The sequence below is a fragment of the Silene latifolia genome, chromosome 6 (genome assembly GCF_048544455.1).
Source record: "Silene latifolia isolate original U9 population chromosome 6, ASM4854445v1, whole genome shotgun sequence".
Classification (NCBI taxonomy): Eukaryota; Viridiplantae; Streptophyta; class Magnoliopsida; order Caryophyllales; family Caryophyllaceae; genus Silene; species Silene latifolia.
Window position 1 is genome coordinate 99395826 of NC_133531.1, and position 24127 is coordinate 99419952.

The 24127-nt window shown below is 37.5% G+C and overlaps 1 protein-coding gene across 2 annotated transcripts; it reads right to left on the minus strand.

Moving 5' to 3' along the window:
- Positions 1 to 792: 792 nt before the first annotated feature.
- LOC141587032 (exocyst complex component SEC10b-like) lies at positions 793 to 23145 on the minus strand. Of its 2 annotated transcripts, none has more exons than XM_074408447.1 (25): positions 23043 to 23145; positions 22751 to 22825; positions 22407 to 22658; positions 22231 to 22305; positions 21668 to 21769; positions 17745 to 17795; positions 17561 to 17666; positions 17248 to 17367; positions 16889 to 16980; positions 13502 to 13670; positions 13300 to 13376; positions 13075 to 13173; positions 12698 to 12788; positions 12043 to 12128; positions 11761 to 11934; positions 10364 to 10417; positions 10137 to 10265; positions 9492 to 9584; positions 8118 to 8264; positions 7714 to 7811; positions 6572 to 6656; positions 3870 to 3928; positions 3209 to 3307; positions 3045 to 3128; positions 793 to 1098 (listed from the first exon to the last, which is right to left on the minus strand). In XM_074408447.1, exons 2-25 carry the CDS (start codon positions 22799 to 22801, stop codon positions 1020 to 1022), a joined length of 2472 nt encoding a protein of 823 aa, XP_074264548.1. In that variant the 5' UTR covers positions 22802 to 22825; positions 23043 to 23145; the 3' UTR covers positions 793 to 1019. The 2 variants fall into 2 exon arrangements, with proteins under 2 accessions (XP_074264548.1, XP_074264549.1); XM_074408448.1 differs by having other exon boundaries at positions 22751 to 22842; positions 23043 to 23130.
- Between the last annotated feature and the right edge of the window lie 982 nt (positions 23146 to 24127).

Below are 24127 nucleotides of genomic sequence, written 5' to 3' on the forward strand. Positions count from 1 at the left end.
TGCTTCACGGGCCATGAGACTGTAAAACCTTCATTTACAGTTGCCAAAAAAAAAAAAGATGGAAAAATGTCTGAAGGAAAAGTCCAGGACATAGGTTCCAGACTTCCAGCTTCCATATCATGAAAGTTTCATGACATTAGTAAAATATAGTGGATTTATCATTTCCTTAAAATAAAGGGAACTGATATATTACACCCTCCATTTTACTTGTTACACCCCCTAATATTTTTCATTTTCCTATTTTACCCTCTCTCTAAAACATTTCTCTAAAACTTAAATATCGTTTTATTGAAAATAAGTTAGTTTGTATAACGGCGAAGAACGCAATTCAACAACGTTAAAATCATTTCAACACTAGTAATATTACTTCAATAACGAAATAAAACTTAAACACAAACAAATTGAACAATTTATACAAGTTTTTGGTTCATATACTTCTCCATTCCAATTTCTTTGTTACCTTTTATAAAAATTTTAAAAGGTAAATAAATTGAGTTAAAAAAGAACACTTCAAGAAGACTGTACTTCTTGAAAAAGAAAAAAAAAAAAAAAAAAAAAAGTCGTCCATATAATAAAACGAGTAAACCAACTCCTCTCACCTTTCTAACTCAGATAACGCGCATCAACACTGAATCTTATAGCCCTTAAATTGGTAGAGGACATCTGAACTTCATGGTTAAAATATTTACAAGAAAGATTGATCACCTATGAAGCTAATTGAAGGCACAGAATAAACAACATCCGTGAAAAGGCGCAAATGTCAAAGCCTGAGAAAAACCGCCAAAACTTGACAAACGAACTTATGATGAAAACTCTCCCAAGTCAATGAATTAACAATTTGCGACCGTATAAGAAGGTATACCTTGATAACTTATCAAGTTGCTTGGTCCCCAGATTCAGTTGAACTGTTCAAAAAAGTAAGCCGGGCGAAGGTTCTGCAAGGCGCAATTACTTTGGATTCTTATAGACGGGGTTTGAAAGAAGTATGCTTTACCTTTATTAGGATTAGTATTTTTATATCAACCAAGACTTGGCCATAATGAACTCAGTTTCGCTGCAATCTTGGCAGACTTGTAGTCCTCCCTGAGCTGAATAAATCTAGAATTCAAACAAGAAATAAGTTTTACAAAATGCATAGGAAAATGTAGATAGATTTATAAGAACAACAATCTTCATCAAAAAGAACAGGATAAAAACAAAGTCATAGGCCGAAGGACTTGTACTTTTCGGTAGAGTAAAATTGGCATTCATGACAGGTAAATAGCTGTGCCATATTTTATCTTCATTGCTATTTCATACACGGTTTTACTAAATCATATACATTTTTTTCACAATTTTCCCCAATCCTACCCCTTCCCCGCAACTTAATTCTCTCTCTTCTCTTTATCTCAAAACCCAATTAAATTGTTTCAGTTCTTAGTTTAAAAATGCGCAAGGCACAGCGAAGCGCTGAGGGGCCGAAGGTGTGCGCCTTTTTTACGCGAGGCGCCCTGTCTTTTATATCAAATTTGTAATTTCTAAATAAAATTTTGGCAACAATAGCCTTTTTAGGACAAGTTGGCTAACATGACAAGGAGCGAAGTTGGGAATAATGAGGAAAAGAAACGGTGAGCCTTGTCTAAGAGATATGGAAAGTGCGTAATAGTTAGCCTTGTTAGGTGAGCCGTGTCTAAAAGGCACACCTAAAATGGACCAAGGCGTTTTGGCTAGTGCCTCATCCAAGGCGCGCTTTTTTAAACTAAGTTTCAGTTACGAAAATTAATTCATATATCACCCAAGTAATTGTTCCATTTCATGAATAAATTACAAGACTTTATGTTATTGATTGAGTTGGTTTGAGTTTTTACCCAATTGATTTTTTTTGCCAAGAATGGTTTTCTTTGTCAATTACGGCAATAATGTTGCAAAATGCAAACCCCAAGTAATCAATTTTTACACTGTCATTGAGAGTCTTTGTAGAGGCAATTCTCTACCCTGTGCCCTAAATGTGTTCACTGATATGAAAAGCAAGGGTATTTCACCCAATGATTTAGTAAAATGCGTGTATGAAATAGCATCTTCCTATTTTATTTAGTCCTCTTTCATATTCTGTGATGTTGTAAGAATCCACAAAGAAACTGTGAAAAAGTTACTCTTCCGTTTTCTGTGATATTTTAGCCACCACCATTTGTTTAAAAAACGATGTCTCTGGTGTAATTTCAAGACATTTCACAGTGAGAAAGATCCACTAAGTAGCTTTTCTCTTTGCCAAGAATGGTGGATTCTTGATTTGGAAAACATCAAAACACTTGCTTTACGGTGTATTTGGACAATTTGAGGTGGGAAGGTAAGGGAAGGGTGATGGAAGGGAAAGCGAGGGAAGAACAGAGGAGAAACGGAACATGAGAGTTTTCCTTCCAAGTCTTTCTTTTCCTCTAACTCCCTCCATTCAAACAAGTTCTTATTGTTACTCTTAAGTCTTAACCTATTAACTTTCATTACTTTTAATTAATACATCTTTATATACTTTCCTTGTCTCAACCATTTGTTTATGTACTCCTGCTCAACCACTTGTTCATCTTTCCTATTTGGATAAGTTTTTGTTTTAACAAGGGGTTTTTTCACTTATTTATTTATTTATTTGAATGTACCCATGTGACTAGTAGATCCCGCAATTGTTAAACTCTAGCCTACATATTAAAATATCCTACTTTGGTGGGTTTGTAATAAATAAATAAAGACATAGAAGCAAGTTAAAACGCAATTTGTATATCAAAATAGAATTGTGTAGTCGTGGTAATGGCCTTCATCGTGATCATGGTGGTGGTCATAGAAGCAGGCTAACAGCAGCTGCAAGACCAACAGTATTAATGGTGGTGAATTGGTAGTAATGGTAATAATAGTGAAGGTGTTAAACCCTCAAAGACTCAAAGGTAAGTTGAGGTTGATCTTCACTATGAGGTACAACTAAAGCAAAGCAAGCAATTGGCCAAGGTGGAAGGGAAGTATGAAATCACAGGTTATTAGTAAGAAACACATTTGAAACGAAGTAGTATCATCATTACCTTTGTGCATCTTTGCGGATACTTGGAGTTCCCTCAAACAGACTAGAAAGACTTTCAGGTGCCACAATGAAAACATTGGCCAAGCTGGAAACAAGATGTCATAAGTTGCGAATTGTGACAAACACGTATCTACCAGTATATTTCTAAACTCTTATAACACTTACATTCCGAGCACTTCAAATTTCTCGTCAACCGAAGGAGCATTGAAACTGCGTACAAATTCTCCATACTCGGTTATATCACGCTTCAGCCTTAGCCCCCCACTGAAATGGAAGAAAAATTATAAGATGATAACAAATTAAAAAATATGAAGACTTAGGTATGCCGTTTGATGCAGTAGCGGTCTTGATGCAATTTTCATCTTGGGTCATTCGGAAACAGCCTCTTTGTGTTGCTAACACAAGGGTAAGGCTGCGTACATCCGACCCCCCCTTACTCCGCAATTTGCGGGAGCCATTGAGGCACTGGGGTAATGTTGTTGTTGTTGTTGAAGTCTTAGGTATGCTGGTCGTGAGAAAATTTAGAATGGTAAAAGTAGAGGCAGAATTTCCCATCAATAGAGAGGAAGAATGAAAAAAGGGCAGCCCGGTGCACGATGGCGTCCCCGCTAGGCGAGGGTCCGGGGAAGGGTCCCATCAATAGAGAGGAAGAATCTATAGAAAATAAAATATAAGCAGTCTACATGGTTAGGGTATATTATACCACGACATATTGACGTGGTATACCAAAGATACAAGGAAATAAAGCCATCTACAAACGGCCAGTTATGGAAAAGCCAATACTTCCATTTTCGTTGTAGAGGAAGGCAATGGACATAGATGATACCTGGGGTTGAACGTGAACTTCTGCCAATGATTGAGAAGCAGATTGTGCAAACGTGTCCCCTAGAAAAACACCATGTTAAGTCTGGAAAATTCAAATACAACAACAACATTACCCAAGTGCCTCAATGGCTCCCGCAAATTGCGGGGTAGGGGGGAAGGGGGGACCATTCTTGACATTTTGAGGGTCCCCTGCGATATTGAATAGATATGCCCTATTTGGCTATTACTTTGTAGTATATAAAATACAGATGGTTGTTAAATAAACAAACTGGATGCAATGACCGGGTTGTAACCTATCGAGTCAATATGAACTTGGATAATTCCAAACAAAAAATTATCTTTAATGTGTTATCGTATTTGATGTGAACCGAACTCTTGTGTTTATTGCGGATTGAAACCAAGTTCAGCGCGTATCTGGTACCTTATTTCACATTTTAGTTTTTAGTGTTGAGCTTGATAATTCTCGTTTCATATCTGATGCCTATCGAGTATAGAGCTAATAAAGTAATAATAATATCTAAATCTTAATGAACGTTAATACATGTCATTTATGCGATTTTTTAACATGCAAAATTAAAAATTAAATTATGTAGTTGCTGGGATTCGAACTTGGGTTGCTTAAAAGGTGGGAGGCTATTTCTACCACTGAGTCACTGAGGCTTATTGCAATGTAAGAGCACAAATAAATATATACGGAGTATATCTGTTCCTTTTCAAAATTAATGGGGGTGAGGGTTCACCCCCATCACCCCCTATAAATCCGCCCATGGGGGTCGGATGTACGTAGCCTTACCCTTGTGTTAGCAACACAAAGAGGCTGTTTCCGAATGACCCAAGAAAATTCAAATAAAAAAAACACCATGTTAAGTCTGGAAAATTCAAATAAAAAAAAAATCAAAATAGAACTCTACTCTACATTTCAAAAATAGGAAAATGTGCACAGAGATTACCTCCAGGGAGTGAGAGTTTGATAAAAAAGCATATGTAATTTTTCTTACGTACTTCATCAAAGTAATTTTCCAAGGAATTTCAAGACTACAAACATTCGATGATCACATGATTCTTAAGATTTACATGGGGTGTTAAAGGTTTAAGTTATATCTTTGAGGTTCATGATATATCAGCAGAAGTTATTGGGACAAAAAGGGGCCAAAGCCAAAAATAATAAACTCCCAAAGATATTCAAACCAGCATGAAATCTGGCACTAAATCGAATCATGTAGCTCCACTTCTTACGGGTCATTTTGAGTAGGTAGGGCTAGGGTCTAGTAACAATCGATGCATTGAAGGAAGTTTTGGGCCATTCAAAATCAGTCTCTCATTTTTCTAACGCATAGGTAAGCTAACGTACATCCAACCTCTCATTAGCCCTCATAGACAGAAGCGTCTAAGACCCAATAAGAATGACTCAAACATAAGGACACACGGTCAAAAATCCCAACTCCCTCCGTCCTTGGCTAAATCTTTCAATAAACTAGATGCCTTCAATATATCCATCTTCGTAGCCTCCAAAATGTATATCCTATGCAGAATCATCATCTAACAACAAAGCCTCTAAACCCAATTCTTATTCCAACATTACTTGCATACTCGTCGTATTTGGACAAATATTTACACGCCAATGAAGTAAGCACAAGTGGAATCATCTCACAGACATTTGATTACCCAAATTTTAAAAACTAAAAAGACTTTTTCTTCTTCTAGAGTGAAATATGGGATTTTTGGTGTGTTATCCATTACCATACGAAGGTGATAAAGAGCTCTCATACTGTTCAGTGATAGTTGTACATCACCAGTGGTAAACACGTGCCTTGAATAGGAAGAACAAAAAGCCAGTGAAAGCCACCGTGAAAAGTAAAAAGAGCTGTGATACTCATTTAGTAGCAGATTTAAAAGGAGAGCGTCACAAACGATCAGACATTCATGATGTTTCAGTAGAAAGGAATTGAAGAGGCTAAGAAAATGTCCCTTGTTTCTGAGACCCATCATTGACTTAACGAGAATAAACATTCAAACGTTTAGAAAATAGGCAGTGCTGATAAAGAGATTATTTGAAATCAACAGTTCAACACCGCCTGAACATTTTGATCTATCTTGATAAATTCAGCTTCCATAGTGCATGTATGCGATTATGCCTCATACCAATGTTTATTTAATTAACAAACCAGTTTAACTTCAACTACAATTACAACAAACCCCATTGCCTCAAAGGCTCCCACCTATGATTGGGTAAGAAGGAACTCATGTATGCAACACTACCCGTGTTGAAAACACAAAGGTCCTCACCCATTTTCGACATCGCCATGTGATCACATGTTTTATGTCCTCCTGAATTGGGAGGACAGTTAATGGTTTGGAGAACTACAATTGGCAACATATCACTGGTACACTATCTGCTAAAGAACAAAGATATGAGGTAATCACAGCTTAATATATGATTCACACAAAGCTGAAGCATATATCAAAACAGGCAAACCAGAAGAGTATCTTGTAACCAAGGCAAGCGTATTGATTAGTCACTACATGAACAGGTTACATATATGGCAAACCTACAATGTAAATATATGAGCACTTAAGCATGTCCAAAACCATATATGATGCAAGCCTATGGATGAGAAATTAAAGACGCATAAAATGTCAGTATAGCCAGCACCTTAAGGCCTAAGGATGAACAAATACGTAGACAAAGTCAGATGCCCATACCAATTCTGAAAGAAATGCCTGTTTATTGAGACCCTCCAGTGCTGTAAACGCAGACTCAAGGACACGTGAAAGGTAAGTAACAACTCTGCAAAATAAAATTGTGAAATAAGGAATCTCAACAACGCATTAACTTACTAGAAGAGATATACTGTATCTGAGTCTAGCAGAGAGCAGAGTAAATTATAAAACATCCCTGGATATTACTAATGCAGAAAACACTGTTAAAACATGAGGAACTGACTTCAAAAGCAAGAGAAGCCAAATACATTCAAGTATCACATTAACCATTCAGAAATCCACTCCAAGACATTGGCATGGCCCATTTAAAGTCGGCTAATGTGGACTGCCGAAGAAATTTAGAAACAGAAAGAGAGGAAAAGTAAGAAACAATAAGAGCACGAAAAGAAAATTAAGGAAAATGAGAGTAAAACCCCAAAAGAAAAATAAATGTAACGAACCAAAATTGAAATCAAAATATGTTTTGAGACGCATCATACAGAATACATGAACAAAAGAGCGACAACAACAACACATTACCCAAGTGCCTCAATGGCTCCCGCAAATTGCGGGATAGGGGGGTGTCGGATGTACGCAGTCTTACCCTTGTGTTAGCCACACAAAGAGACTGTTTCCGAATGACCCAAGATGAATATTGCGTCGAAAACTACATCGAATGACGGTTACTTCACAATAGATAGATAGAGAGAGAGAGAGAGAGAGAGAGAGAGAGAGAGAGAGAGAGAGAGAGAGAGAGAGAGAGAGAGAGAGAGAGAGAGAGAGAGAGAGAGAGAGAGAGAGAGAGAGAGAGAGAGAGAGAGAGAGAGAGAGAGAGAGAGAGAGAGAGAGAGAGAGAGAGAGAGAGAGAGAGAGAGAGAGAGAGAGAGAGAGAGAGAGAGAGAGAGAGAGAGAGAGAGAGAGAGAGAGAGAGAGAGAGAGAGAGAGAGAGAGAGAGAGAGAGAGAGAGAGAGAGAGAGAGAGAGAGAGAGAGAGAGAGAGAGAGAGAGAGAGAGAGAGAGAGAGAGAGAGAGAGAGAGAGAGAGAGAGAGAGAGAGAGAGAGAGAGAGAGAGAGAGAGAGAGAGAGAGAGAATACGCATCAGCTCTAAATTATCAATGCAGCAATGAAGAACGAAACAAGCAGTACCTAGTGCATGCACTTGTAGGCCTATGATCAGGAACAAACCCATCATCAGGTGAGCGAAAATCAGTTGCCTTTTGCTCAGCTGATAACAATCGTTCTACCTGCATAGAAAGTAGAGACAAACAATTTAACAAACGAATTAGAGAAATCAAATATTGATCCAAGCACGGTTGCATGGCCCAGGGTTTGGTCAGGAAATCCTCAAGCCGAATTATTCCGTACTAGAATGGAGTTCATCCACAAATTAGATTGCACTCAGTTAAGGATAATTAGCGTTCTACAAACACAGGAGCTCAGGCTTGTGTCTCGAACCAGATAGAACACTGAACCATCCAATTGTGGATTCAAGTCTAGAAGTGAAAAGAAATACTATGATCTTTTTTAACTAAAAGTTAACCAAGACATACCTCAGCCATCACAGTGTCAATACACTGCTGAAGTCCTTTGTAAGCTTCAGACTCAGTCTTTGACATTGCTGCGGCCATTTCTTCACATGATGCAGCATGTGCTCCGTCAACAGGCAACAAAAGCCTGGAGATGGAATTAGCAAAATACTGCAGAGAAGAGTTTGTCATGAGTGATGGTCATACAGTTAAATACTCCCTCTCATTCTATTATTTTCTTCCCATTCCCTTTTTGGGGTGTTTGGTTCAACTCATAAAGCTATGAGATATGGGTTTGGAATGAGCCAAACCCATACCAAGTGTTTGTTTGGCAAAAATAGAGGTTTCATACCCATATCTCAAACCCATGAGGTATGGGTTTCTCATACCCAAGGGGGAGGTGGGTATGAGATTGATACCCATGGGTATCAAGTAAAAAATCAAAAAACATGCAAAAACCTTAAATGGAACATTTTAAATGATTTTTTTTTTCATTTATTTGATCAACTCTTCATTTTCATGATTTTTTAGTATCAAAAATAAATATTTTTAATGTTGTATTTTAGATTTTTTCAACTTTCATGAAGTTCGATCTCATTCCATCCAAAATTGAAACAAACACTTGGTACGTGGAATCAAGTTCCAAACCCTTCTCTCACACACACAGCCACACAAATCCCCACCGCACACAAGTCTACCTTATCCCACACCACCATCCACCCCTTGCAACAACCACCACCCACCTACCACCCAACCCACACCACCATGACACCCGCACCACCTGCGAAACACACGACAATTAAAGCTCACACAACCGCCGCCTTCATAACGAGCCAAGAGCATATGGCGATCGTGAATAGCTGGACAAAATGGTGATGGAGTTTCAAATGGTGGTCAACAGACCTGAGACATAGAGGAGTGGGCCGCGCAGAGGTGTAGGAGTGAGGGGGTGAGGCGCGCGAAGTTAAGGGAATATATTGAGGGTGGTCAGAAAATGTTGGTGGTTGTAGGACATTGGTGGTAGGAAATCGAGATAAAGGTGGTGGTGGGTGACGGGAAGTGGAAAAGGAAGGAGAGAGGGGTGTTATTGGGAGTACCAAGTAACTGCGGCTAGGTTTATAATGGTTAGTTAACAATAAATGGGGTTAGGCTAAACAAATGAGGTTGGAGTAAATAAAGCTGAAATATTTAGGATGTTAAGCGAAGGACATTTTTTGTAATTCTTATATGGTCATAAGGACAAATTGGTAAAAGTTCACAAAAATGTTTACTAAAAGAGGAAAGTAAGGGAAGTGGGAAGAAGAATAAAATGCCAAAAACTGAGTGTGGGAACAAAAACAAATGGGAGGGAATAGTACAGTGCACAATATTTCTGATTAAAAAAAGGCATTGACATACTTGCTGCACCAAGGCGACACTGCTGGCACAACGTTGTACAGCAACCATGAAAGACTTAAAACTGCTTTCACCAGCTGCAGCAGCCGCTTCTGCCTGTAAACGATCAATAAACATCCAGTGTGTCATGCATGGATTCTCCAAAACAATAATTTTTACTTTTTTACAGTTTGCGGGAGCTGTCAATCTTTAAAATAAAAGTTAATTAACGTCGTTGTAGTAGTTTCAATGTATGTCGATATAGTAAGCGATTACAACTTCTAGAATGCGATTAGTATTATTATCAACTTTTTGCCTCAATGTATTTCTTCAATTTCATTTTACATCACGCCAATACTCAGTATTATTTTTATTTTGTTTCAAATTCTAATGGAATAAAATAAGATGGTTCACTATATTAGATTAATAGTTTTGCTTCCGTTTTATTATAAAGTAGCCGTCATTTGATGCAATTATTGTCCGCTTTTTTTCATTATGGTTCATCTGGAAATAACCTCCCTCCTGTGTTGTTAACATGGGGGCAAAGTTGTTTACATCTAACCCACCCTTACCCCAACATCTTCAGGAGCCCTTGAGGCACTCAGATATCATCGTTATAGCTCATAAATGTCCAGTGAGATAACCAATGCTCAAGTATGAAGCACTCACAGCGGAAGCAGCAGCTGCTGCAACTCTTCTGCTAATATTTGTACCCAGAACAAATCTTTCCCGCAAAGCTGCAGCTTCGATCAAGCCTTCCCTAGCCCTCTCAAGACCTTCTGTTAAGTACTGACTAACCTGAGTGAACATAAGAATAGGTATCCCATTTCAGTTTCCAAATGGGAGTCAAGAAAAATAGAAAATAATAAACAAGTGCCGATGTGCCATCCACTTACTTGGTCTAAGAGACAAGTGAACACAGCTTTAACGTTGGATGCAAGAATAGATGGCTGTCAAAATATTTCATCTGTCAGTACTATCTAGAGAAAATTAGAAACTAGAAACATCCCATGTGCTTTAAATAGAAGGAATGGATGAAGATTATGAACATATAGTAAGTACAACCACTAAGCAGGTTTATCAGGATCAAGCTATGTGAAAGAGTATAGTATAAGAAGCAATAAGACTTCGATTATAGACAAATGGAACTTGTATTACAAGGAGAGATTACAAGATGAGTATTAGGATATAGAACTATTTGGACTTGGCTTGGTTGTAACAAGTACCAAGCTCCTCTATTTATAGTACAAGCTAAAGGGAATATTACAAGCAAATTCCTTAGATATTAGACATATACTAATCAGCTCATACAATACACACTATTCCTTTATTAGCTTATCGTAATACTATTCACGTATCTTGTCATGTCTCTTATCGAACGGATGACGAATATTTTGCTACTAAAGGAATGCACGAAGTATATTATGTAACAAAGGATGACAGAAAACCAAATTAGATAATACGCAGTACAACTACAAATGCCAAGTGGCGAAGTTCACCTCGACACTAATGGTCAGTTTGCTTCAACTTTTACCTTGTTGGCTGTATTCTATTTGAATTTATTTCTGAAAATTCCTGAGCAAATCAGAACTTTTCTAAACTTTCACAACTTAGTTGTTTGTATTTTCTAAGCTAATTACCTGAACTTGTTTGATCCATCCGAACTTTTATGATATGCAAAATTAGGTTGAAGAGAATCCTTAAATTATTATGGAAGTTTGAGGTGCCTACTGCAAGAGGCTTATAGAGTGAGTTGAAATTAAAAATAATGTAAGTTATTGTATAGCATAGAAGAGTTCCTCCATAATGTCAAGTAGCTTGTAAGCCTCGAAATGACATTTATAGCAATTAATGGCCAAAGGCACTGCAAGCTGAGGATAGAATACGTACAACTAGTGAATAACTCAGAACAGCAAATGCGTCATAGATGAAGTCATGAAAACATGAACTGTATCTTCTGATTTACAAATAGCTCTTACCCGATAGTTACTGCCTAAGTTACTTAAAATGAAATACAAAAGTTGAGGAAGAGAGAAAGTTTTACTATCAGGCTCGTGAATTTAAACCCACAAAATACTAAAAAGATATAAAGTGTTGGCAACTACAGTTTTTCACCATTATACCATCAGTAGGTGGAAGGCTTGTGGTCAGCGAAGCAAATGAGATAACAGAAATAAAGGATATAGAAGCATTTAGATTAGATAACTATTAATCCAAACAGCCGCATTAGCAATGTTCCCCACAATATCTTGCAAAGTACAAAGATAGGAAAGTAGAAGCATAGAAGACCTACCTGTGATGAAAACAAATTGCACCTAGATATTGCTTCTTCATTCCAACGGACAAACTCGGTCACCACGGCCACAGATATCTGATAATGGAAAGAAGCTATAGAAGCACCTTTGGATCTCCCTATAGACCCAGTTCCACTTACATCAGCCATACTTTCAGCACGCAGTTCTTCCATCTACAAGGTATATTAAGGCCGTAGAAATCAAAAATTGAAACATGGCTGTAGATAAGAAACTAATATTTCTGAGAGACATTACGAAATTTATTCAACAAAAAGTCCAACCTTTGCCTGATATAATTGTTTAAGAGATGCCTGTTCATGTTCAGGGTATTCCTCTTTGTGTGCGGAAAATAACGATTCCGTTAAGCCTGGAACGCAGAAAATTCATCATCTATTGCCTATTGCAAGATTAAAAGATTTCTCTATCCTGCGTGGTTTCATTATCAACTACAAAATCCTGAATGAGAGTGGTGCCCAAGGGACGTTCACTAAGTTACTTTAATTTGGAGCCTCTCGACATAGCTTGACGTTTAATTGAATAGTACCAAAAATGTTAAGAATAGTGATTCATGACATCATTACACACTTGGGACTCTCCAACAATATATTTATAAAATGACAAGAGTAAAAGTACGAATACATAAGCACAAAAATGGTGCTGTTTAGGGTAACATCCTGAAACAAGAGTAGTGGCATCACTGGCATGGTGCCCAAGGGATGTGAATTATAAGTTACTTTTAATTGGAGCCTCTTTAAAAGATGCATTTCCAGCTTTTCAATGAAAGTTACTGGGGTCAGGAGTGTCAGACTCCCTCCATAGACCAACCTGGCCAGCTAGAAGCTCTGTCACTCTGCCAGAGTAACTTGAAATTTTGAAAGTAAATGAAATGCAGAATTTATGAACCAAAGAACGACCAAATGAAACAAAGAGTGATACCTTCAACATCCAAATCCCCGCAGCCAACTGCCCGGAAGTCTCTTGCAAGCTCCTGTGTCTTTTCATACGCCACAGCCAACATTCTGAGGTACTGCACCAACATTAAATTAACAATCGGGACTTATCTCAAAAGCAGCAGAAGACACAGGGCTCAGGCATGGTATTAAATATCAGCTTGAGACTTGATCTCGAAATCAGCCGTTGCAGCTTAATTTCGGTTGCTGCCTCATAATTCATATATAAAGCTGATACCACCTCAAAATATGGTCGCAGACCTGCGGTAACTTTTAAAACCTTAACGACTCATCCTGCTGCGGTTTCACCGGATTTAATACCATGCTCAAGAGGGCAGCCGAAGAGATGGAATCAAAACTTACTACTAGGAGACCACCATCTTTGATTGGAGGTGGATTGACAAGAGATGGTTTCTGTAATAGCTTGTCCAAAAGGGCGGTGACTCTTTGTTCCAAAACTCTCTGTAACAAGTAACAGGAGCATTCTACAGTTAACATATGTAATTTTCAACCACTTCAATGAACATAGTTTCTATTAATAATTCCTGAACATCAAGAGAGGAGGATGACTGGACTCCTTTAACGTACCTGAACCAGTATAGCCATTACTTCATTTGGAGAAGGGAATACAGCCATTATTGTTGCAGATTCTTTCCGTACCGTGTCTGAAAATGTTTGCAAATTAGTGTCAGATTTACAATGGTTGATAAAACAAGAGCAAATTATCTTATTTGCTTCACTTTTTCCCCTTTTAAATAAACCAAAAGGCAAATTTGGGTACTATCTGAACCTGCTATTTCCTTGTATAGTGAAGATAGTTCACGAGCAACATTACTAGGACTAGCTTGTGAACCCTGCTCACCAAGGACACGCCTATTGTCCGCATTCATAATCTCTACATCAATAAACATAGGCCGCGTTGCTACGTAGTGTTGCATAGCACTGCTACCCCTGTTAAACTGGTCGGCAAGTAACAAACAGTCATTGGTCGCAAATTATTATAAATTGCAAACATTCCCATAATTTTGACCAAAACCTTATACTTGATGAACCATGTCAGAACAAAAATGAAGACTCCTTTTAGTCTATTACCGACGCCAAAATCATGAGACAGGAGTTTAAAAAGTATAAGTTACATTAAATCTTTTATATGACTCTGACTAAACGATTCCACACACACACCTGGATCCCCAATTTAACTAAGGACTACAGTATATAATCCTTTACCAACATTCTTGTTTGTTTGTCAAGAACTCTCGTGGTGACAGCAATAGTTTGTGGATAGGCTTTCTATATTGTACAGCAACCTACCAAAGTCGGGAATTGAGATGTGCAGAACAGTTTTTTGTCAGTAATGAAATACAGTAAGAGCCACAGACAGCCTAAGCAACTCGAATCAAAGCTCTGAGCCGCACAAAACATCGTCAACAGGCATCGACAGACTATTAATGGCTTGGGTTACAAGCTGATGTCAATATGTCACCCTGGCATAGCTAGGTAACTAATTGCTTGATTTAATTCGTAGGTTTACAGAGGATAAAATAAACAAATACACTTCTCTATTTATGACACACATCCATATCCAATATTCACTTACGACAAAAAGAATTTAAATAAATGAATCGTCAAGAGCAGAAAGCAAAGAAGTTTCATCAATGACGAAAAAGGTTGCTAAATGCTGACGTACTGGAACAATACATCACTCAATTGTGCTCTTTGAAAATCAGAAAACGATATTCACTAATTGTCAGATGGATACCAGATTACCAGGAAGTCCCAAACCATTAGCATGAGGAAACTGTCAAGGCGGGAAAGCTACTCTTTGTTGGGTATTTTTTAATAGACGGCCAAAGTCATCAATACTAATTTCAAGCAATGTGAAAGGTGTTGGAGAAATTGTATAGGGTAGTAGTGATAATGATCGTAAACTTGCATATCAACAGAATCACGAAGAGCACGCTTTCCTTAAGGGTATTTCGACCCTATTTCATGCCTTGGGTTACACGAAATCCCGTGTAGGATAAGACGGTTGAGACCCTCTTCATCTAGGCAAAGATAAAGAGAATACTTCATGGAGTTTTATAATTTTCTTTGTATACCAAAATCTGATTTTTCACGTGTGTGAATTATTATCACATGCCTCTATATATACTTAGAATATAAGTATATATAAAGTGTTACAAATGTGGATAAGCATGTTGGTTTTCGTACCAAATCCAACCATGCAACCGCCAATTAAGATAAATATCATTTATCATAATTATATCCACTTAACCATGAACTCGACAATTTCGATTATATGAGTGTGCACTCCGCACCCCCCTAACTCACATTATATCAATCACGAGCTTGTACCGATTTCGGTTTGAAAACCCGAATACACTTAAATGACTTGTGATCAAAATCACCAACAGAAGGTGACCATGAAACACTTACTGCTGATTTCTTTAAATCCACGTCACACCCATAAATCCACGTCACACCAAACTGTACCCACTTCTAATAGTGTTAAGTATTAGTCAGTCAATGCTATCTGAATACGATCATCTTAGTGGGCCATCCCAAAAAGTACTTTCAACACACAAGTAAAGCAAGGTACATCTGACCCTCCTTAAATGGTAGAAAACCTTTGAGGGACTAGGTCAATATAGTATCGTATGATACAAAGAAGAAGTACATCATCCATAGAAGAATATCAGAAATAAGGTTGGTTGGCTTTACGATTGCGAATTGCAGGAAGAGTAGTCTCTCCAAAGCATGAAACGTTCACTCACAACTAAACACAGCAGATAGAATAAATTTTTCAATAGAGCTCTTAGCTACGAAAGTCTACTAGTGGAAGCAGGCATCCTCGATTGAAAACATCACATAAACAGTTCAAGGCCAAAAAAGGGTTGAACTAGAGACAACAGTTTAAATGAATTCAGCCCCGAATATACTCCCTCTATTTCATTCAAAGACTTGTTCGAATCTTTTATGAGTAATTACCTAAATGTCAAACGCAGAAACCCTCATAAAGAAGTTGCAAACAAACCATCACAACCAAAAACCTCTGGCTAAGGACCGAGGGCTCACTCAATGGTTCCAACTAACCCACCCCCTCACATGAAACCTACTAAGCTCTCAAGCATGAATAAGTGCAGTAATGCATAGGGCCTCCTCCTACTTCCGACCCGACATTCCACTTATGCCCGTTTTGGTACGTATGGCCTATGGACTCCCATGATTCGACTCTTTGATATCTTAAGGTCTTTATCATGTCAAAGAACCATCTCAACAAAAAGGCTAAAGCTTAAGTTAAGGCTCAGCCTAAACTTGCACCGACCTTAATCCTCTATAGTTGCGGCTTACACAACTTGCATGGGCCTTTAAGTCCAATGAATCCAATCTACTAGTACAAACATGGAACATCATTGTACCCAAGCATGTTTCCAAAGTGAAATCCACTATGATTAGCGAGTTTGCGGGGAAAAACAAAAGATGACAAAGTAAGCAATGACATAAGGTGTTGAATACGTGTTGCCACAAGAAGCATAAGAATTTGTGTGTTCTCTTCAAAGTGTGTCTTAGAAGTCTCTAGATGATACTAATTGTATTCAAGTTCTATTAAACCAATTTCCTATAGAAACTATAATGAACATTGAACCTGTTATCAAAGAAATAAATAAATACTCCTGCCATTCAGTTGAATTCCATACGTTCACTTAAAATACACCTCACATATATTAAACAAACGTATGGAATTTAACCGAACGAAGGGAGTATATAATTAAGCTGATGGCTTTCAAAGCTTGGAAGATCATAAATCTTAGAAGGGAAAAACAAAGTGCCAACGTAAGAAGACAGGTGCTAAAATCTGGGAAACTTAAAATAATTGGTAGTCAACAACCCTATAAAAGACTTGCTTATATGCATAGGCTATACCGCAAGAAGCAAAAACAAGTACAGAATGTAAATTGAGGAAATGCAGTACGCTTTTGCAGTTAGAATCTTATATTTCTGAATTCTGACTAAAATCCAACAGGAATGATCAAAACACTCACGCCAAAAAAGGATCATCTTTGAGATACTGGAACAAATGTATCGCAATAACACCTTCATGTGATAAAATGATGCACGCAGTCAAATTTATAAATAGTTATTTGAAATGGATCACTACAGACTACACATAGGTTACCTGGGATAAAATTTTCGCACATTCTGCCATGGTTGAAAGTTCTCTTCTCTGGGATGCAGAGTCAAACTTTTGTAATAATCTGTTCTCCAATTCTGCCATAAAAAACCAGAGCACATAGTTGATGTTTTAAGAAGATATTTGCTTCTAAATCTATACGCAGATTAACTTCTCACTTTTTTGGTTTTTCAGGAAGAAGGATAAGCATAATTCTCTGATTAAAAATGGCAACTGCTAGACATTTAAAAGTGAACTATGAACTCTTCCGATGTTGCATTGGTAGATAAGTCGACCAAAATTTTTGCCAATCCTCATCAACTGGTGTCAACGATAAAATCCTCGTTGCGAAACAACAGACCTACCATTGCAATACTCCTGAAGATTGGCAACGGCCACTTCCAATCCTCTACTAGCAGTGGCATTTCCAATGTTGGATTGCGCTCCTATTCCTTGTCTTCCTATATCTTCTTCAGCAAACTGCCCTGTTATAAGATCATGGGTTATAAAAAACTCTGCACGTCCACCTTAAAAATAAAAATAACAAGAAAATATAGCAGCCCTGGATATTGAACAGCATATATATAACGACTAACAGAAAAAATATGTAAAAAGTAATCAGGTAAGCAAAAGCACAACATGTAAGATCAGGTTTATGATATGAGTTTGACATCTTACGTAGCTTCTGAGCAATTGAAGCTGCCTCAGCAACACGACTGTCATCAGAAAACAGCGGTGAGAGTTCCATAAGGTCACCAGGGGTGCTGTTGAACTCCATCATGTACTGCAATTGTTTCAACCATATATGATGAATTAGACCAGTTCAACAGCCTAGTTTTTAAATGACATCAAAGTGTAATACCTTTATGAGATCTATAGTTTGATTGGCGGTTTCTCTCTGGGAATCAGCACTCTGGCAACAGAAGCAAATACATATAAAAAAACAATCATGAAGACCCAACACATTCAAATGCAAACTTAACTCAATAAAACAAAATTTGAATTGCTGAAACATAAGATTCCATATATATTGATTTTATAAACAACTACAACAATATTACGCTCTCAAGGGCTCCTCTACCAATAGTGGGTAAGGAGGGTCAGATGTGAAATGAATGCGTAAGCAGAAGCTCAAGAAATATTTGATATAAAAGGATCTGGACAACCAAATCCGAAATTGAACAAGGATATGAACAAATACGTTTGGGCCTTTGTCGTGGTTGAACTCGATTAGATCTTAGACGACCTGTGTCTTTCTACCCTAGAAACCCAAATACAGCCAGAAGTTCAACACAGAACCAAGAAACACAAACACAAGATTTCAACCTGAACTTTTGAGAAAATCACTCGAATTTTATTATCAAGTTTTTTTATTAATCATTAACTTGTCACTCCTTAATGGCCTAATAGTCTAATTCATAGATCACAAATTCTCATTATAGACGGACACTATCCGTCTATACGTATAGACGGATACCATTTCCCCTCAAAAAATACCCATTTGCCATAAAGTGGGAAGCACATGGGGGGTGCCCCACCTTGTCCCCCCTACCCATTTTATTAGAGGTCTTTACCCGTCTGTTCGCCCCACCCGTCTATACCAAGACCTATTGTTCATAGATATTAAGGGTCCTATTTAAACAAAAAAATAAGGGATTTTCATGTCCTGATAAACTGTTAATTTGTAGCTAAAAGAAGTCCTAACCATTTAAAAATGAATGTAAACTAATCCTAACTGAAATAGAGTGAAATGTTTAGTCTTATACTAGTAGTATAAGCTGGATGAAATTCTTGAACAAGAAAAATATTATCTCCTCTTAGAGTCGTAGGTAAACAAGCACTACATGTTTTAGAATCCACCAAGATTTGTGGTGCTACCATAGTCACCTTCGTCAAGAAGTCCTTTAGCACTTGAAGCCTCCTATATTGCTTTCTGGCATGTGGAATGCGTAAATCACCCAAGTCTATTATATGCACACAGCATCACTTCAAGCCCACACCTTCACTAGCCCTTGTCATGCTCGCGCTCAACATGCTCGCGTTCCATCGACACACACACGGCCGCTACTTCAATAGAAATTTTATACGCCAGTCAGCTAATAAACCACATTCAATCAAAGCTCCGAGATATGATCGCTTCGAAATCATATCATCTTCCCTTTCTTCAAAATAATTGTCCTAATTTTTGGAGTCTTTACCTCCAAGGTCATATACAATTAATAAAAGTTCGTCATGGCTGCCACTATCATGTCATATATGTACACGTGTTGCACTTTTGACCTGATGGTGGCTCTTTGGAAGCTGCTAGGGACTTTGTGCTACTCTTACCCTTTGTTTGTGCATCTTCGACACTTCCGGCTTTAGGCAACCGAGTTGTGCATGCTTTACCAGGCAGAAGTGGCGACTTCTCTGTTGCATAATTGCTGTGTAAGCTTCTGTCATGTCTTGCTACCTCTGTGTTTGTTCATGGCTAACCAAGATCTGCTCAAACACCACATTCCTCACATGTATTCCTTGAAAACTTTCACGGTGAGCAAAGATGCTGCGTTGGGATTGGTCATGGCTATCTACTTGGACCTCATATCAGATTGTTCAGGTATTGGTTCCGCATTGCAGGTCTGACCTTGATTGGCTGCACACATCAGCATGCTCGGGCTTTGTCTTTCCATTTGTGACCATGCCCCTATCTAGTCTCCTGTTCTGCAATGTGGCTGCTGCTGGTTTACTGCTCGTTAACTGGTTGTGTACTAGTACTCCAGTAGTAGTCTCTTGCTCTGTGTTACCGACTCTCCGACACGTGTCGAGTGTCGGATACGGCTATTTTGTGCGAATATTTCAAATTTTAGGTCTAAAATGAAGTGTCGAAGTGTCGTGTCGGTGTCGGACACTCGACACGGCAGCTAAGTGAAGTGTCGGAGTAACATAGGTCTTGCTCCTTCCCTTTCTACTGATGTGCTTAAGACACCCCCTACATTGCTCCCAACTTTCTTGGGTTTGCATCAGTGATGATGTGTTCACCTTTTGCTTAAGAGATGACCACAGAATTGTGGAAACAACTCTGTTCATGATCGTATTTCAGAGGCGCAGTGGTTGTTTTGATTTTCTTATGCGTATTAACACTACAGTCATTTAATTCCCATCAATGCAACATAAGCACCTTTTGCCCCATCATAACAAGCCTCGTAGCCACACACCATGGCAAGGGTAGTAGATGTAAGCTACCCATAGTCCCAATAGATATGACATCACACAAGACTACAACCCATCAAATCAAGGTCCAAATTTCAGTGTCTTATCTTGAATACAAACACAGATTTAAAACAGAACCAGGTGAACATTAATAAATAAATAAAACACAAACAAAAATAAGTTGAACCTGAACAACTGAGAAAAACTCTCGAATTTACCACCAAACTTTTATTATGATTGAATCAAGCAAAATAGCTCACTAAACTGGCTCACTTCCTTTTATTGTGGTATCAGTCATTCGATGCAGTTGTGGACGCAATTTTCGTTTTGGGTCATTTAAAAGCAGCCTATTTATGTTGCTAACACAAGGGTAAGGTTGCGTACATCCGACCCCCCTACCCCGCAATTTGCGGGAGCTCTCGAGTCATTGGGGTAATGTTGTTTAATTAACCTGTCTCTTCTTAGTGACCTAGTACAGATATTAGGTACTATCTATACCAAAAAAAAATTAAGGAATTTTCATGTCCTAATGAACTGCTAAAAGAAATCCTAAGAATATTGTAGATTAATCATAGTCTTAAATAGAGTAAAATACCAGTCCTATATTGGTACTATAAGCCGTCAAAATTCTTGAACAAGAAATAATAGTTAGCTTCACTAGGTAAACAAGAATCAGCTATTTTAGTATCTACCAAGACTTCTGCAGTTTTGCTGCTACTATTGTCAACGTGAACCACAATTGCTCTAGCACTTGTGGGTATGATTGTTGCTTTCTGGCATCTGGGAAGATAAAATCATCAGAGTCCATTGTACGCTCACACGCATCACGTTAAAGCCCACACCTTGACAATCCCTGGTCATGTCTCGACATGCTCTACGATCCATCACTCCAACGCCACACACACGACCACAACACTTTAATACAAGTTTTACACACAAATAGCTAACACATCAGATTGAGTCAAAGGGGGAAATATGATCGATTTGAAATCGTATCACCACTACGCAACCTTGCGCCCTTATCCCTGTGTTATCAAGCAGTGGTTATTTCCAAATAACTCAAACAAAAATTGCGTCGAGAATTGCATCAATTGACTACTACCAATATAGTGAGTCATTGTACCGTATTCCATAACAACCACAAACTAAAGAATGAGAAGTGCTTGGCTCTATTTTGGTTTAGGAATGGAAACAATTCTTAGGCTTTGGAATATAACAGAACAAGGAAAAAACTCAGTAACTCTCTATGTTTCTTGTATCTTGGAAGTAGTATTGGGCCAATGCATTTACAACGCAGTTTTCATAATATGTCATCCAAGAATAGGCTCATTATGTTATTAACTAACCTTCAAGGTGGTGTTCATCAAACCCCCACCCTGCCACTGCCACAGCAGGAGCCATTGAGGCACTAAAATAATGTTGTTTTCTAAATAATGTACAACAGAAAAAAAAAATAATGCATAAAAATAACGAACGAAGAAAAAAAAAAGGATACTGAGTAACAAGGAAAACAATACAACGATAATAACTCAAAGTTCAAAACGATCTCCAATATATTGTGAAATAAGCTTGGTACTCCTGACAGGATCCATTTACCTGCAAATGGTCTCCAATTTTAGCAGCAGTTTGTCCAACACTTGAGATACGAGAATCCAATCGTGCAAAGTTATCAAACAATCCATCTACACCGTGTTCTAACTGAAAGGTGACATAAAAGGAAACATGAGAACGACTGTGCATCGAATCGGCTATCAAAATATTTCTGTGTAAATCTGAATATGGAAATTTTTTTGACACAACTGGTCAAGCAAAATATCTCCAGCTATTATAATCATTATGTAGCTTAGGAAGTGAGTGACACCATAAATATAAGGTATGCCTTAAACCACGGTTATAATGTACTGCACCACAAAATTAGCCAAGAAAAACTTCCGACGGAACAAATTTGCCAAATTTGCCAGTGCAATTATCTGTGGAGTAGTCTATTTCCCCACAGAAATAGGTCCAGTATAATTACCCCATCATGCCAAATTTAAGCGACATTTGTTGTTCAAACAAACGTGTAATTTATTGTCCAGGTTGAACGGAAAAAAAAAAAAAAAAAAAAAAAAAAAAAAAAAAAAAAAAAAAAAAGTAAGAAGCAGATATTGCCAACTAACCTCAGCAAGTGTCTTCCTATGTTTAGCATCCTGGCCAGAAACCTCTTTCCTAAGACTACTAAGCCTTGCATCAACCTTGATATTTCACAAGACTGAAGTAAGCAAAAGAGAGAATCTCCCTTGAAAAATTGTAGTGAATCCCGTAAACCCTAATCTAGAAAGGCCGGTGAATTTACCTGTTGGCGAAAATCAATCAACTCCTTACAAGAATCTTTAAAAAGCCCCAATAAAGTATCTACTTGGGGAAACAAAGGCATGGAAGCCCCATGAGGTAATTTAGTCGCGTCTGAGGAAACTCTGGAAGACCCATTTGGCAATAAATCATTGGGACCGATACCACCATGCCCTTCTGTTCCATCATCTTCTTGGTAAGATGGTAACAATTCATTCACTAAATTCCCAAACAATGCATCAAACGAAAAATCACCCTACACAATTTAAAATACAATCCCTCAAAAATTTTCTCCATCAACAACTACCCAAAGAGTGTAATTGGAATTATTCAAGCTAGCATTCTAACCTTGAAATTTTCTATGTCCAAGATCAATGGTGGTCCATTTGTCTCCGGCATACCTTTTCTGTGAAAATGATCCGACTAATACAATACAAATCCTAAATGAAATTAGCATAATCACAACCAAATAATAAACTTAATTACATTTTTAAACAAGAATTAAATTATGAATATATGCATTGTTGTAAAAAATAGTGCATGACATTTAATGTAACATGAATATATACATAATGTAAACGAGTTTACATGGAAGAAGATCAAAATATAGAGAGTAAAGATTTTCAAGTGATGAAAATACCTGATGTAACGTATTTCTGTTTCAAAGTTTGTTAGATCGAACAGAGGTTTTACAGAGAGAGACAACAAATCGAACACAGATATTGGAATTAGAATTAGACTTGGTCAAATCACCATTTAATGTCTGTGCGTTGCAACTGGTAATTAAATTCGATGTCTAATGATTTGTTTACATATTAGTAAAATATCTCTTTCATAAAAAACAAAAAATTACTCCTAATATATACGTGAGTTAACTGTTATTTATAATCATATAATCACCCCACATTATACTAATATTTCGATGTGGGACAATTCTACTATTTATAAGTGCTATATTCACCAAACTTGGATTATTTTTCTGATATGGGACAATTCTACTATTTATACGTAGTATATATTCATCAAACCTACATTGTTTTTCAATGTGGGACAAATAAGATACTCAGAATTACACCATCTTTTTTGCACTTGGTTCGACATCCAACTAGATCCCGAATACCGAATACCCACAATTGTTACTCATTATATCTAATAGTTATATTTAAATTTAATAATATGATCAAGTACTCTCCATTAATATTTGTACGTTATTTTTCTTCAAAAAAAATTATCATAATTGAGATACGAAAATTTCCAGTAGTACCCCTTAATTTTGTCAGATTTTCCATATTACCCTTACTTTTAAGAATCTGCCTATGATACCCCTTGAGGTTCCATTTTTTTTGCTCATGGTACCTCCTAATGTAAAGGATGTTAAATGGATGTTAAGTTTGATGGCGTGGCAATAAAATAACAATTAAAAAATAATAACCCATTTATTGTTTTATTGGTACGGATATCTCTCTCTTTTAAATGAAAACTAGTTTTGTGACCCGTGAAAATCACGGGTTTGACTTTTTTTGTTGTTTTGTTTTCGGTGTATTGTTCGTGAAAGTGTTTTTTGGCTTTTTCTGTACTTTCTTTTTTACTTGGAGATATATTATAGTTAGGGTATTTTGAAATTTTGTAATATGAGTCAAAACTATGTAATGAGGAATGACACCAAAACTCCTAAATCTGTATGATGGTTTGATTTGTCTTAATGACAACCCCTAAGTTAGTATT